Raw genomic sequence first — 12,343 nt, forward strand, 5'->3', positions numbered from 1 at the left:
TCCCTCCAACCCCCTGCAGGCAGCAGTTCCAGGATTAAATGAGGAATCCTGTTCACTCCTCACTGTAGGAGAATCAAGAAAAGTCAATAAAGAAATGAGTTACAAATGTTATGGTCCAATCCAGTAAGGACATGCTTTCAACCAGAAAACATAAAAATTGACTCCTACTGGTACATTTTGGCTAATTTTTATCAGTCTACAAGGAACATATTTATGAGGTATAACACATTTTTATTTGTATTCATTTCCAAGTCAGCTCAACAATAACAGTATTTCATCACTATTATTAACTGGGTTATAGTTCAAGAAGAATGTTTATAATTATTAGCCACTTTTCAACCTAGGTACCTAGTTACATTGTCTTTTTAACCCTCATTTAATCCCTGTGAGCCATGTTCTGAGCCTGGCGGTGCTGCCCCATTATATAGTGGCAGACAGGATGGCTGGATGACATAACCATCAGATCCTCCCTGCTAGCAAAGTCAAGCTGAAGATGGGCCTGACACAGTTCGGGTCTTTAGTTAACACTTCCCACTTTACTCAAGACCCCCTCAACATTCCTCAGCTCAGACCATTTCTGGAACCCTTTAAAATAACTACCACGAGAAGTGAAACGCAACTTAATGATATGGCATCAGACAAATGGGGGCTGGCAGCCGTCATGACTTCCTCCTCAAGACTACGTGAGTGCTATATTCACCTGGACGGAGTCCACACTGCAGGGCAGCCCCTGCCAATTGTGTACATTTTCAGCTGTGGGTGCTGCTTGAACACTCAGTCTCCCAATGTTAAGCTGCAGAGTGGGAAAATGAGCTTAATCTAAAACAGTAATACTAGCCAAAACTTCCTAATCTTACTCAGAGCTGTGCCTCTCTCACCTTCCAGCCCAGAGTGACTTGGACACTGTTTACAGGTCACTTTAGGATTGTGCTTGCTATCCTGAAACTTAGCCCTCCGAGACATGACTGCAGGAAAAGAACCGCAAGGGAGGCTACACAGCAGATGCCACTGCTATTTGCATCTCTGAAAGGAAATGGCTACATTCTACTTCTGTCAACTCTGATCTTTGACTCACATTTTTTGACATTCTAGAATGCCTACGTAAAAAGGTAGTTTTCAGAATAAAGCACTGCGCGTGATTTAATTCCTTGAAGAAGCATCCATGTGTACACACACATGCACGCATGCAGTAACGGTTAGGTATACTACTTCTTCATATAATTTGTAAGTCTGTATAAAATATGAATGTGTTTCAGATGTGAGAAAATTGCTTAATGATGCCCCCCCCGCCCACACACATACACACCACTTTCTGTAACTCTGCTGAGTGTTATAACACAGGAACAAAGATTATTAAAATATAAGGGTTAAAATATTAAAAAATTTTTTTAAAGAGGACATAAAAGTAGAGAAAAAGAAAATGAAATGAATTAGTGATGATTATTTTCAGAAGCAAAATAGATTAACAGGGGAATAAAAAAAAGCATTCCCAAAGTCACAAAAGACATATTAGTATATTAGTGGCTACTTATAAACTTAATGGTTTTATATATATGTACAACTGACCGGTTCAGTTTCTCCACCAACATACAGCCCAAAGTTAAGTCTGAACAAATAGAAGCCAGTTCTTTGAACTGTCAATACCGGTTTAAACTAAAGGAACAGGTCACTGGTCACTCTGCTAATGCTTCCTAACTACTGACAGTAACCAAGGGAGAGGCAGGAGCACAGGCAGCATGCGCAGCACTTAGGACCAGCTTTCCGGAGACTAGACAAGCTTGACTGGCTCCTTTAGTTGAATAATCTCTGGGGATTATTAGAGCAACTCAATGATGGAGCTTCTTTTCTCATCCCTATTTCGCAAATAAAGAGAACCCAGCTGAGAAAAGTTGAATCATTTGACTAAATGGAAGCGCTGATGCTTAAAAATATTAAGTCTTAAGCTAAAACCAGAATATCTTAATAACACTGAAATGTGCTGGCAGACTTTTGAGTGGTGCTTCAGACAGCACTGTCCGGGATGGACAAGAACCCAGGAAGAGGAGCAATTCAAAAGAATGGGGAGACGGTAGCTGAAAACGCGGGACAGAAAAGTCTAAATAAAAATCAGTTGGCTCCGGAGACAGGGAAACATAAAGGAGGCACACCTGAACTTCAGAAAGTAGAAACCCCACTAAGGACAGCCTTGGACCCCCTTGTTTCTGAATTTAAATGTTCCTGTGTTCTTTGCTCCATGTATTTCACTCCACGTGGGGCAGATTTTATGGGTCTGTGCAGAAGTACACAGGTAAGCCAGAACTCTCTTCTCGCCCTGAGCACATGAAAGGCTGAGCCTCAGGGACCTACCTTGGTCTTCATAAACTTGGAGTGGCTTTTGTACACCTCGATTTGTTTGATCTCCTCCTCACGGTCCTCCGTGTTGAGAACACCATTGGCTTTCAACATCTGGATCTCATCCTCAAGGTCCCGGATGTTTCGCTCCAATGAAGCAATTTTTGTGTCCTGTTGATAAAAGGGAGAGAAAGTTAGAGGGTTTTTGTTTTGTTTTATTTCATCATTGCCAAAACAGAATTTAGGAATGCAACTCTGGTAGTGTGGCATTAGCCATGTTGCAGAACTAGCCCCACATTTATAAGAGTCTGTGTTTTCGCGTCTGAGGATCACTTGTCAGGTAACTGTTTGAATGCTCAGTGAACATTATGTGTCCACGATACAGGGAGTAACCTGGATGTGTTTTACTAATGTCCAGGAACCAAATTACTCATCAACAGTGGCAAAAAAATAATCTATAATCTAATATATTATATATTATAATATATCAAAAACAAACAGAAAACTATTTCAGTGGAAAAACATAATTTTGGATCTAGTTCAGGAGGTACATGTTTCAGTCTATATGTACACACAAAGGCAGTTTGTTTCTGTTTATTCTGTCATATATTCTGTGGCTGCTATTAACAGGCATGCATGGAATTTGACTCTAAGAGAGAAGCAAATTTGAACTTAGTAGTGGAGAGAGGGATTCTCATCTCAAATACAGACCTAAGTGAAATTAAATAACTGAATCCCGACTTTGGATGACTGATACAATAAATATTGAAAATTTATAACAACTGGAAATAATATATCACAACGTCGTAATTTATGTGGCGAGCAGTCAGGTCCCTACGTGACAAAAAACATGACTACCTTGCAAGCGATTTCTAAGCTATTGATTTACAGACCTGAAAAACTAGAAATATTACATTCAGATGTGGAATTAATTGAGAAAAAACATCCAGTGACAGATTCTATACACACAAGAATGCATAATAAGAACTGATGCTTGAGGAAGCACGGAAGAGGGGGCGCTTACAGGGCAAGCCACCAAGCACAATAAAAAAACATTGCCCTAAGCTTCCAGAATGAGAGATAAGATGTCCAAAGTTGCCTTAAGCATTCCCACTGTCTTCATTTGACTGCATTATATTACAAAGATTCAATGAATCCATGTTAAATTTGTCATTAAATGCTAATGAAAACAAGCCAATAATTCTTTAACTAATTTTCTTTTTTAGAACATGAAATAGTAATTCCATAGTAACTATAATGCATGGCTCATGTGATTATTAATTCAGTTTTAAAATGTTAAAACAAATGTGCCTGTCTTTTCTGTGCCTTTTTTTACGTTGCATGTTCAGCATAACCCACATATCAGTAGAGTAGTAATTATCATACTATCCACAATGTAAATGTATTTAAAGAGGAGAAATGGAGGAAAGATAACAATATTTACTGGGCTTTATTATGGGTCCAGAACCAAAACGCTTAATGCAGTAGCTACCTTCATTAATTCTCAGGAAAGTCCTATCAAATACAATTTAAATCTGAAAATTTCAATACTACTACAAAATCCTACAGTCTGTAGTTTTATTTTCCTTTAAAAATAACACTATTGTGTTTTTCTAACTATAAAACCAGCATTCTTTCAATTACTTAAAAATTAAGGAAATCTCTTATAATCTTACTACCCAAAGTTAACCACTATTTGTGTTTTATACATAGCTTTTTAAATGTAATTTCTAGTTTCATGAATTCTATTTCTTGAATTTCTATGAATCCCTCCCCTCTACAGTGATAGTATCTGGATACAGTGTACGGGGATAGGGTTGGATAAAGGCTTGAGTATAGGGCCCTTGGGAGGATGACAGTAGTATTCTCATCAGAAAAGACACATGGACTTTCTCTCTCAATCTCTCTCTCTCTCTCTCTCTCTCTCAATCTCTCTCTCTCTCTCTCTCTCTCTCTCTCTCTCTCTCTCTCTCTCTCTCTCTCTCTCTCTCTCATTCCTGGGAGAAAACACAGGAAGAAGGCAGCCATGTGCAAATCATGAGGGTCTTCACCAGAACACAAGGCTAGTGTCCTGATCTAACACCAGCCTCTAAAGGGCTACTGGTGACCCTTCCAGTCTGGTTTGGTAAGAAAGGAAACTCTAGGAGACAGACACCCAGAGCCTCACTTAGTGACTTGTTTTAGTTTCAAGCCAGGGAAGAGGAAGAGATGCAGCAGCAGCAATAATCAAAAGGCTATAAAAATTCTAAAAATTCATAATAATCTTCAAAGTGAGTTATTTTAAGTTAACAAATTTTCCTAACTATACAAATGAGACATATTCAAGACTATTTAAAAGTTGAAAAGTGGGCTGGAGAGATGGCTCAGAGGTTAAGAGCACTGTCTATTCTTCCAAAGGTCCTGAATTCAATTCCCAGCAACCACATGGTGGCTCACAACCATCTATAGTGAGGTCTGGGTCCTCTTCTGGTGTACATGCACACATTTGGGCAGAATGCTGTATAAATAATCAATAAATATTTAAGCCGGGTGTGGTGGTGCACTCCTTTAATCCCAGCACTCGGGAGGCAGAGGCAGGTGGGTCACTGTGAGTCTGAGGCCAGCCTCATCTACAAAGTGAGTCTAAGACAGCCAAGGCTACACAGAGAAACCCTGTCTCAAAAAAAAAAAAAAAAAGAAAGAAAGAAAGAAAAGAAAAGAAACAAAAAAAAAGAAAAAAAACTTTAAAAGTTACATGACAATTATGATTAATACATTTACTGAATCCCATGACAACCTTAAGATTATATTTACACCTTAAAGCATAAGAAAAGATATTAGTTAGGACAGCAATCAGTATGGTCTAGGGAAGTGATTCATTGATAATGTGACTGTCTTGCAAGCACAAAGACCTATGACCTACATTTAAAAAAAAATACTGGCCATGATGGAGGATCACAATAGATCCCTGTGGCTTACTGGCTAGTCAGCTTAACCTTTGTGGTTAGCTCAGGCCACTGAGAGACCCTGTCTCAAAACCCAAACTAAACTGCATCAAAAAAAAAAAAAAAAAACTCATGAGACTGTCCTCTGGCGTCCACATGCAAGCATACACACGTGCATGCCCACTGCACATACACTTGTACCACACTGTACACACATAAAAAGACTGACTGATAGGATTCATGCTCCCTTTCTCTCTGTTGAAACACAAACTGGCATTGATGAGATTTACAAGTATCTAAACAGAATCAAAGAGACCTTACACAAGCTAAATGCAATCACTGTAAGAGCTTAACTGCATTAAATCGAGAAGATCCAACTTCCTTGCTTTTTCTCCTATATTAAAAAATATCTCCTGAGCTTTCAATAACCACAGTTAGGTGACTAAGTGTGTGTGTGTGTGTGTGTGTGTGTGTGTGTGTGTGTGTGTGTGTGTGTGTGTGTGTGTGTTTTACAGTAGTAAAACCTGCAGTTCTCATATATTTGACAAAACTTTTCTAATACCTTCTGGTAAGATTTCAGGTCTCAACTGTGTGGGCAAAAAGAAAAGAACCTGCCTTTTATGAGACTTCAGTTTTGCTCCTAGTCAACCCCAAGGAACTAGTTAGCAATAGCCACAGCTGACAAATCCTAAACAGGATAGAAGGCTCCTCTCCACCTGATGCTGAGGCATTACAGACTTTTGAGGAAAATCAGAATGGGTCAAAACAGTTAGTTTATTCCCAGAGCCAAGTTTCTAAATCTACATGCATCTGAGTTTAAACAGTGGCACAGAACATATTATTTTTTACTTCAATAATTTCCTTAAATTAATAATATTTTTCTCTTTTCTTCATAAACTTGTTTTCATTTAAACACAGGCATCCCAAAATGCAAAAAGGAAAAGAAGAACAAAAAAGGAAATGGGTACTCTGAAAGGATCTGTTTTTTCTGTCCTTATTTATAGTCTGGTTCCTACATTAGAAATCTACTCCAATGGGCAACTAAACACATCCCCAAAACTCGTAAGCACAGAAAAAGCCAAGACAAACTTAAATAGGGCAACATACTACGGTCCACAGCAGAGGGCAGGTACAAAGTGTAGAGGGAGGGTTTGGGTTTTGGCTACCTATGAGATGTTCAAAGTCAAGCCAGAGAGTGAGGAAACTAAGCTTGAAGAGCAGGCAATGGCTGGCACATTCTCACCTCTTATACGCCTCCACTCTAAGAATCTGGGGAGAAGGAACATTATGTTTTGTTTTTTAAAAGGCTTGTAAGGCTATGACATATGTGTGACAGCATCCATCCAGGACTATGGATGTGCACATTACTCCGGAGTGGCTGAAAGTGGTGTGCTGACATATTCTCCTTGAAAGCATGTACTAAATGAGCACCCACAGGACCTCTAAGCCGCGGTGTGCGATCAGCAACAACAGGCTGTGGTATCCTGAGTTCTGGAAGGTAGAGATGCATTCACTCGTTAGTAATCTGAACACTGACACTTGCTCATCACTCACATTTGAAACAGTCTGCATAGTTTCCAAACATACAGTGGTTATTTCACAAGAAAACATCCTCCAGAGACACAAAATTTATAGACTGCCTTCATGTCAAAGACACAAAGAAATAAAATATGATATAGGATAACTCATAGCACCCAAAATCTCTGATAGGGCCTGGTGAGTCTGAGAAATGCCTGTTGGAGATGTTCAGGGCACAGCAGTATCTGCAACTCTAAGAAATCCTGCAGCCAAGTATCCTGCTCACATTTGTCCTGTTCATCACCCTCAGCATCAGTTCTGGATGCTACCGGGGGTGTTTCAGTTGGCCGCAACGTTTCTCATATAAGCACAAGGACCTGAGTTTGGATGCCTAGCGCTAATGTTAAAAAGACAGGCATGGTGGCACACTCCTATAAATGCCAGTGCTGGGGAGGCGGAGACAGAAGGCTCTTTAGAACTTGCTAGCTGGCAAGCCCAGCCTAATTGGTGAGTTCTAGGTTCAGAGAGAGACTCTGACTCAAAAATAAGGTAGCGGGGATACAAGGTGGTAGACCAATCAAACGCTGAGTCCGATTAGCAGGAAAACCAGGACTGCACAGCTATATAAAGACCAAACTGAGAGCTATAAAACACCAGTGCTGCTGATTCCCAGGAGAGAGGGATTCACATTATGTGGAGCATGGGTGGGTCCGACAACAGGTCACCCAGCTAACCCATAGCAAAACCCCAGGGGACAGCACACATTAGCCACCATCTTGGGAAGGACTATGGGATATCCATGCAGCTCTGGGCTCTCACCACCCATCTACTGCTTGCCAAATCTGGGACAGGGAGTGGAAAGGCAGAGATGAGTCCTGGCACTGGACACAAGCCACATTAGCTACCTCCCAAGAAAGAGTGTGGAGCACCCAAGCACCTTTGAGCTCTGATCTCTCTTAGCTCCCTTCTCCCCCCCCCCCCAGCTGAAGCTGCTTGCCAGCCTAGCCCAACTGGGACACAGAGCAGATAAGCAGATCCCTGCCATCTCAAGAGGGCCTATGGAGCTTCTGAGCAGCTTGGAGTTCCAATTTCTCACAGCAACCCCTCCCCCCCGGAAGACGCTTATCAGCCAGGCTCATCTGTAACAAGGAGCATACCAGCAGAGCTGAATCCAGGCACCAGCCACAATCTATATTAGCCTCCATCCTATGAGCAACTTTGGGCCTTGGTCTGTCTCCACCCATGTACTTGAAACATATTACTCTGACATAGTTAAGACACAAAGCAAACAGGCTAAGCAGAGATCTGTGTAGGCCACAATCACCATTAGCTGCTATCCTGTGAGCAACTTTGGGCCTGGGTCGATCTCTGCCTGCCCACCAGAAACATACTGCTCTGACACAGCTAAGACACAAAGCAAACAGGCTGATCAGAGACCTGCTCAGGCCACAGTCTTCATTAGCTGCTATCCTGCTAGTAGCTTCTGACTCTGATCTCATCCTACCCACCTACAGCCTATTGGCCTGATCCATCTGGGTCACAGAGCAGACACACAGAGCAAAAACCTGTGCATGCCGCACCCCACGTTAGCTGCTGTTTTGTGAGCAGCTTTGAGCTCTAATCTCTCTCTGCCTGCCAGCAGCTTACCAGCCTAGCCCAACAGGGGCACAGAGCAGATAAGCAGAGCCCTGTCATCTCAAGAAGGCCTCTAGAACACACTAGCAGCTTTGGGCTCTGGTCCCCCTCAGCACCCACAGCTGCTTTCCAGCCTGACCCATCTGGAATACAAAGCAGACAGACAGAGCTGAGTCTGGTGCAGACAAAGACTGACATTTGCTGCCATTTCAAAAAGGTCTGTGGGGTACTTCAAGCTTGAATCTCTCACAGCCTTCAAACTGCTTAATGGCCTATCTGGAACACAGAGCATATAGACAGAGCTCTACCATCTCAAAAAAGACTGTAGGGCACCTGGGCAACTTTGGGCTTGGAAATATATCAGCCCACTCCCCTCCTGCCTGACTAGGATAAAGTCAGGGAACCCAGCTGAGCTCAGCTGGGTGCAGGCTGTAACACCCACTATCCAACATCATGAGGAGGTTTCTGTGGAGCCCTAGCAAACAAACTTTGGCTTGGAGCTCTCTTTACTTGCTCCTGACCTGCCTGGCCAATGTGGGACATAGACAGCGATCTCACTGGAGGAGGCTCTAGGCCTGCTAACACCACAGACAACCGGATGCCTAGAGGATAGCACAAGAAGACTAGCAACAAAACCCAGAGCCATATAACAGCACTGGAAACCAGTGATCCTAACACAGCAAGCCCTGGCGATATGAACACCCATGAAGCTCAAGAAGATTTTAAATCTGAGGTAATGAAAATGATAGAAGCTTTGAAAGAGGAAAATAAATCACTCAAAGAAACACAGGAAAATACATTCAAACATATGAAGGAATTGAATAATTCCTATAAAGAATTACAGGCACATTCAATCAAAAGGGGAAAAAAATAAATGAATGAGACTATTCAAGACCTAAGGAGGGAATCAGAAGCAACAAAGAAAATACAAGCTGAGGCCATCTTAGAGTTGGAAAACCTAGCAAAGAGAACAGGAACAATGGACACAAACCACGCCAACCAAATACAAGAGATGGAAGAGAGAATCTCAAGTGTGGAAGATATGAGAGAAGTTATCAATAGATCAATCAAAGAAAACATTAAAACTAAAAAGTTCCTGACACAAAGCACCCAAGAAATCTGGGACACTATAAAAAGACCAAATCTAAGAATAAGAAGAATAGAAGGAGAAGACCCCAAGCTCCAAGGCCCAGAAAATATTTTCAACAAAATCATAGAAGAAAACTTCCCCAACCTAAAGAAATAAATGTCCATAAACATACAAGAAGCCTATTAAAAGCTGCAAGAGAAAAAGGTCAAGTCACATATAAAGGCAAACCCATCAGAATTACACTTGACTTCTCAACAGAGACTATGAAAGCTAGAAGGGCCAGGACAGAAGCAATGCCCTCAAAAAGCTAATTACACCTAGAAAAACACAGAAAATAAATAACTCCACATCCACAACTCCAAAACACAGAAACACACACACACTCTACCACCAACAACATCAAAATAAAAGGAACTAACAACCACTGGTCATTAATATCTCTTAACATCAATGGCTTCAATTCCTCCGTAAAAAGACACAGGCTTACAGAATGGATGTGAAAACAGGAGCCACACCTCAACAATTAAAGATAGCCATTACCTCAGAGTAAAGGGTTGGAAAACTATATTCCAAGCAAACAGACCCAAGAAGCAAGCTGGAGAAGCCATTCTATTATCTGATAAAACAGACTTTCAACCAAAACTAATCAAAAGAGATGGGGAAGGTCACTACATCCTCATCAAAGAGAAAATACACCAAGCTGATGTCTCAATTCTGAATATCTATGCCCATTCATAAAAGAAATGTTAATAAAGCTTAAATCACACATTGAACCCCACCCATTAATAGTGGGAGACTTCAACACCACTTCCTCCCCAATATACAAAAACTAAATGGAGAAACAAGGAAACTAATAGACATCATGAAACAAATGGACCTAACTGATGTCTACAGAACATCTCACCCAAACACAAAAGATTACACCTTCTTTTCAAGAACTTCATGGAATCTTCTCCAAAACTGACCACATACTTGGTCACAAAGCAAACCGCAACAGATACAAGAAAATCAAAATAATCCCTTGCATCTTATCAGACCACCATGGATTAAAGATGGAATTCAACAACAAAAGAAATAACCAAAAGCCTACAAAATCATGAAAACTGAACAACTCCTTAGTCAATGACATCTGGGTAAGGGATAAAATAAAAAGAGAAATTAAAAACTTCCTAGAATTCAATGAAACTGAAAATATAACATACCCAAATTTATGGGACACAATGAAAGCAGTGCTAAGAAGAAAGCATAATACTAAGTACCTTTATAAAGAAACTGGAGAGACCCCATGTTAGCAACTCAACAGCACACCTGAAAGTTCTAGAACAAAAAGAATCAGACACACTCAAGAGGATTAGACAGCTAGAAATTATCAAACTCAGGGCTGAAATCAATAAATTGGACACAAAGAAAACAATTCAAAGAATCAACAAAACCAAGAGCTGGTTTTTTGAGAAAATCAACAAGATTGATCAACCTTTTGACAAACTAACTAAAAGGCAGAGGGAGGGTATTCGAATCAACAAAATCAGAAATGAAAAGGGAGACAGAATGACAGACACTGAAAAAATCCAAAGAATCATCAGATCTTACTTCAAAAGTCTATATGCCACAAAATTTGAAACCCTAAGTGAAATGGACAATTTTCTTAATAGCTACCAACAACCAAAATTGAACCGAGACCAGGTAAACAAATTGAATAGTCCTATCACACCTAAGGAAATATAGGTAGTCATCAAAAGTCTCAAAAAAAAAAAAAAAGCAGCCCAGGATCAGATGGATTCAGCACAGAATTCTACCAGATTTTCAGAGAAGAGCTAATACTAATTCTATTCAAACTATTCCATAAAATAGAAACAGAAGGAGCACTCCAAACTCATTCTATAAGGCCACAGTCACCTTGATACCTTAACCACAGAAAGACTCAACAAAGAAAAAGAATTTCAGGCCAATTTCTCTTATGAACATTGATGCAAAAAATACTCAATAAAACACTTGCAAACCCAATTCAAGAACACATCAAAACTATCATTCACCATGATCAAGTAGGCTTCATACCAGGCATGCAGGAGTGGCTCAATATACAGAAATCCATCAATGTAATTCATCATATAAACAAACTGAAAGAAAAAAAAAGACATGATCATCTCCTTAGATGCCAAAAAAGCATTCAACAAAATCTAACATCCATTCATGTTAAAAGTCCTGAATAGATCAGGGATACACAGCACATATCTAAGCATCAAACTAAATGGAGAGAAACTTAAATCAATTCCACTGAAATCAGGGACAAGACAAGGCTGTCTACTCTCTACATATCTTGTAAACATAGTACTCAAAAGCCTAGCTAAAGCAATAATACAACTAAAGGAGATCAAGGCGGATACAAATAGGAAAAGAAGAATCAAGCTATCACTATTCGCAGATAATCTGCTAGTATACATAAGTGGCCCCAGAAATTCTAGGAAAGAACTCCTACAACAAAGTGGCTGGATAAAAAATCAACTGAAAAAAATCAGTAGCCCTCCTGTACACAAGTGACAAACAGGCTGAGAAAGAATTTATGGAAACTACATCCTTCACAATAGACACAAATAATATAAAGTATCTTGGTGAAATTCTAATCAAAAAATTAAATGATTTGTATGGGAAAAAAAGTCAAATCTCTGAGGAAAGAATTTGAAGATTTCAGAAGATAGAAAGATCTTTTATGCTCATGGATTGGGAGAATCAACACAGTAAAAATTACCATCTTACCAAAAGCAATCTACAGATTCAATGCAATTCCCATCAAAATACCCACACAATTCCTTATCGTCCTTCAAAGATCAATTCTCAACTTCATATG

At 40.1% G+C, this 12,343-nt stretch overlaps 1 protein-coding gene across 20 annotated transcripts in view; it reads right to left on the minus strand.

Moving 5' to 3' along the window:
* The window catches only part of ERC2 (ELKS/RAB6-interacting/CAST family member 2), an 869,527-nt gene that overhangs the window by 583,851 nt on the left and 273,333 nt on the right, over positions 1-12,343 (minus strand). For all 20 annotated transcript variants that reach the window (XR_014781666.1, XR_014781667.1, XR_014781668.1 and 17 more), the window contains one exon: positions 2,347-2,502. Coding sequence is in view for 14 of the 20 variants with exons in the window: in XM_084794830.1 (XP_084650956.1) it covers positions 2,347-2,502 (156 nt within the window). In the remaining 6 variants the exon portion in view is untranslated. The remainder of the gene's footprint in view (positions 1-2,346; positions 2,503-12,343) is intronic.

This window comes from Acomys minous (genome assembly GCF_964271855.1).
Source record: "Acomys minous genome assembly, chromosome: 9".
NCBI classification, from domain to species: domain Eukaryota; kingdom Metazoa; phylum Chordata; class Mammalia; order Rodentia; family Muridae; genus Acomys; species Acomys minous.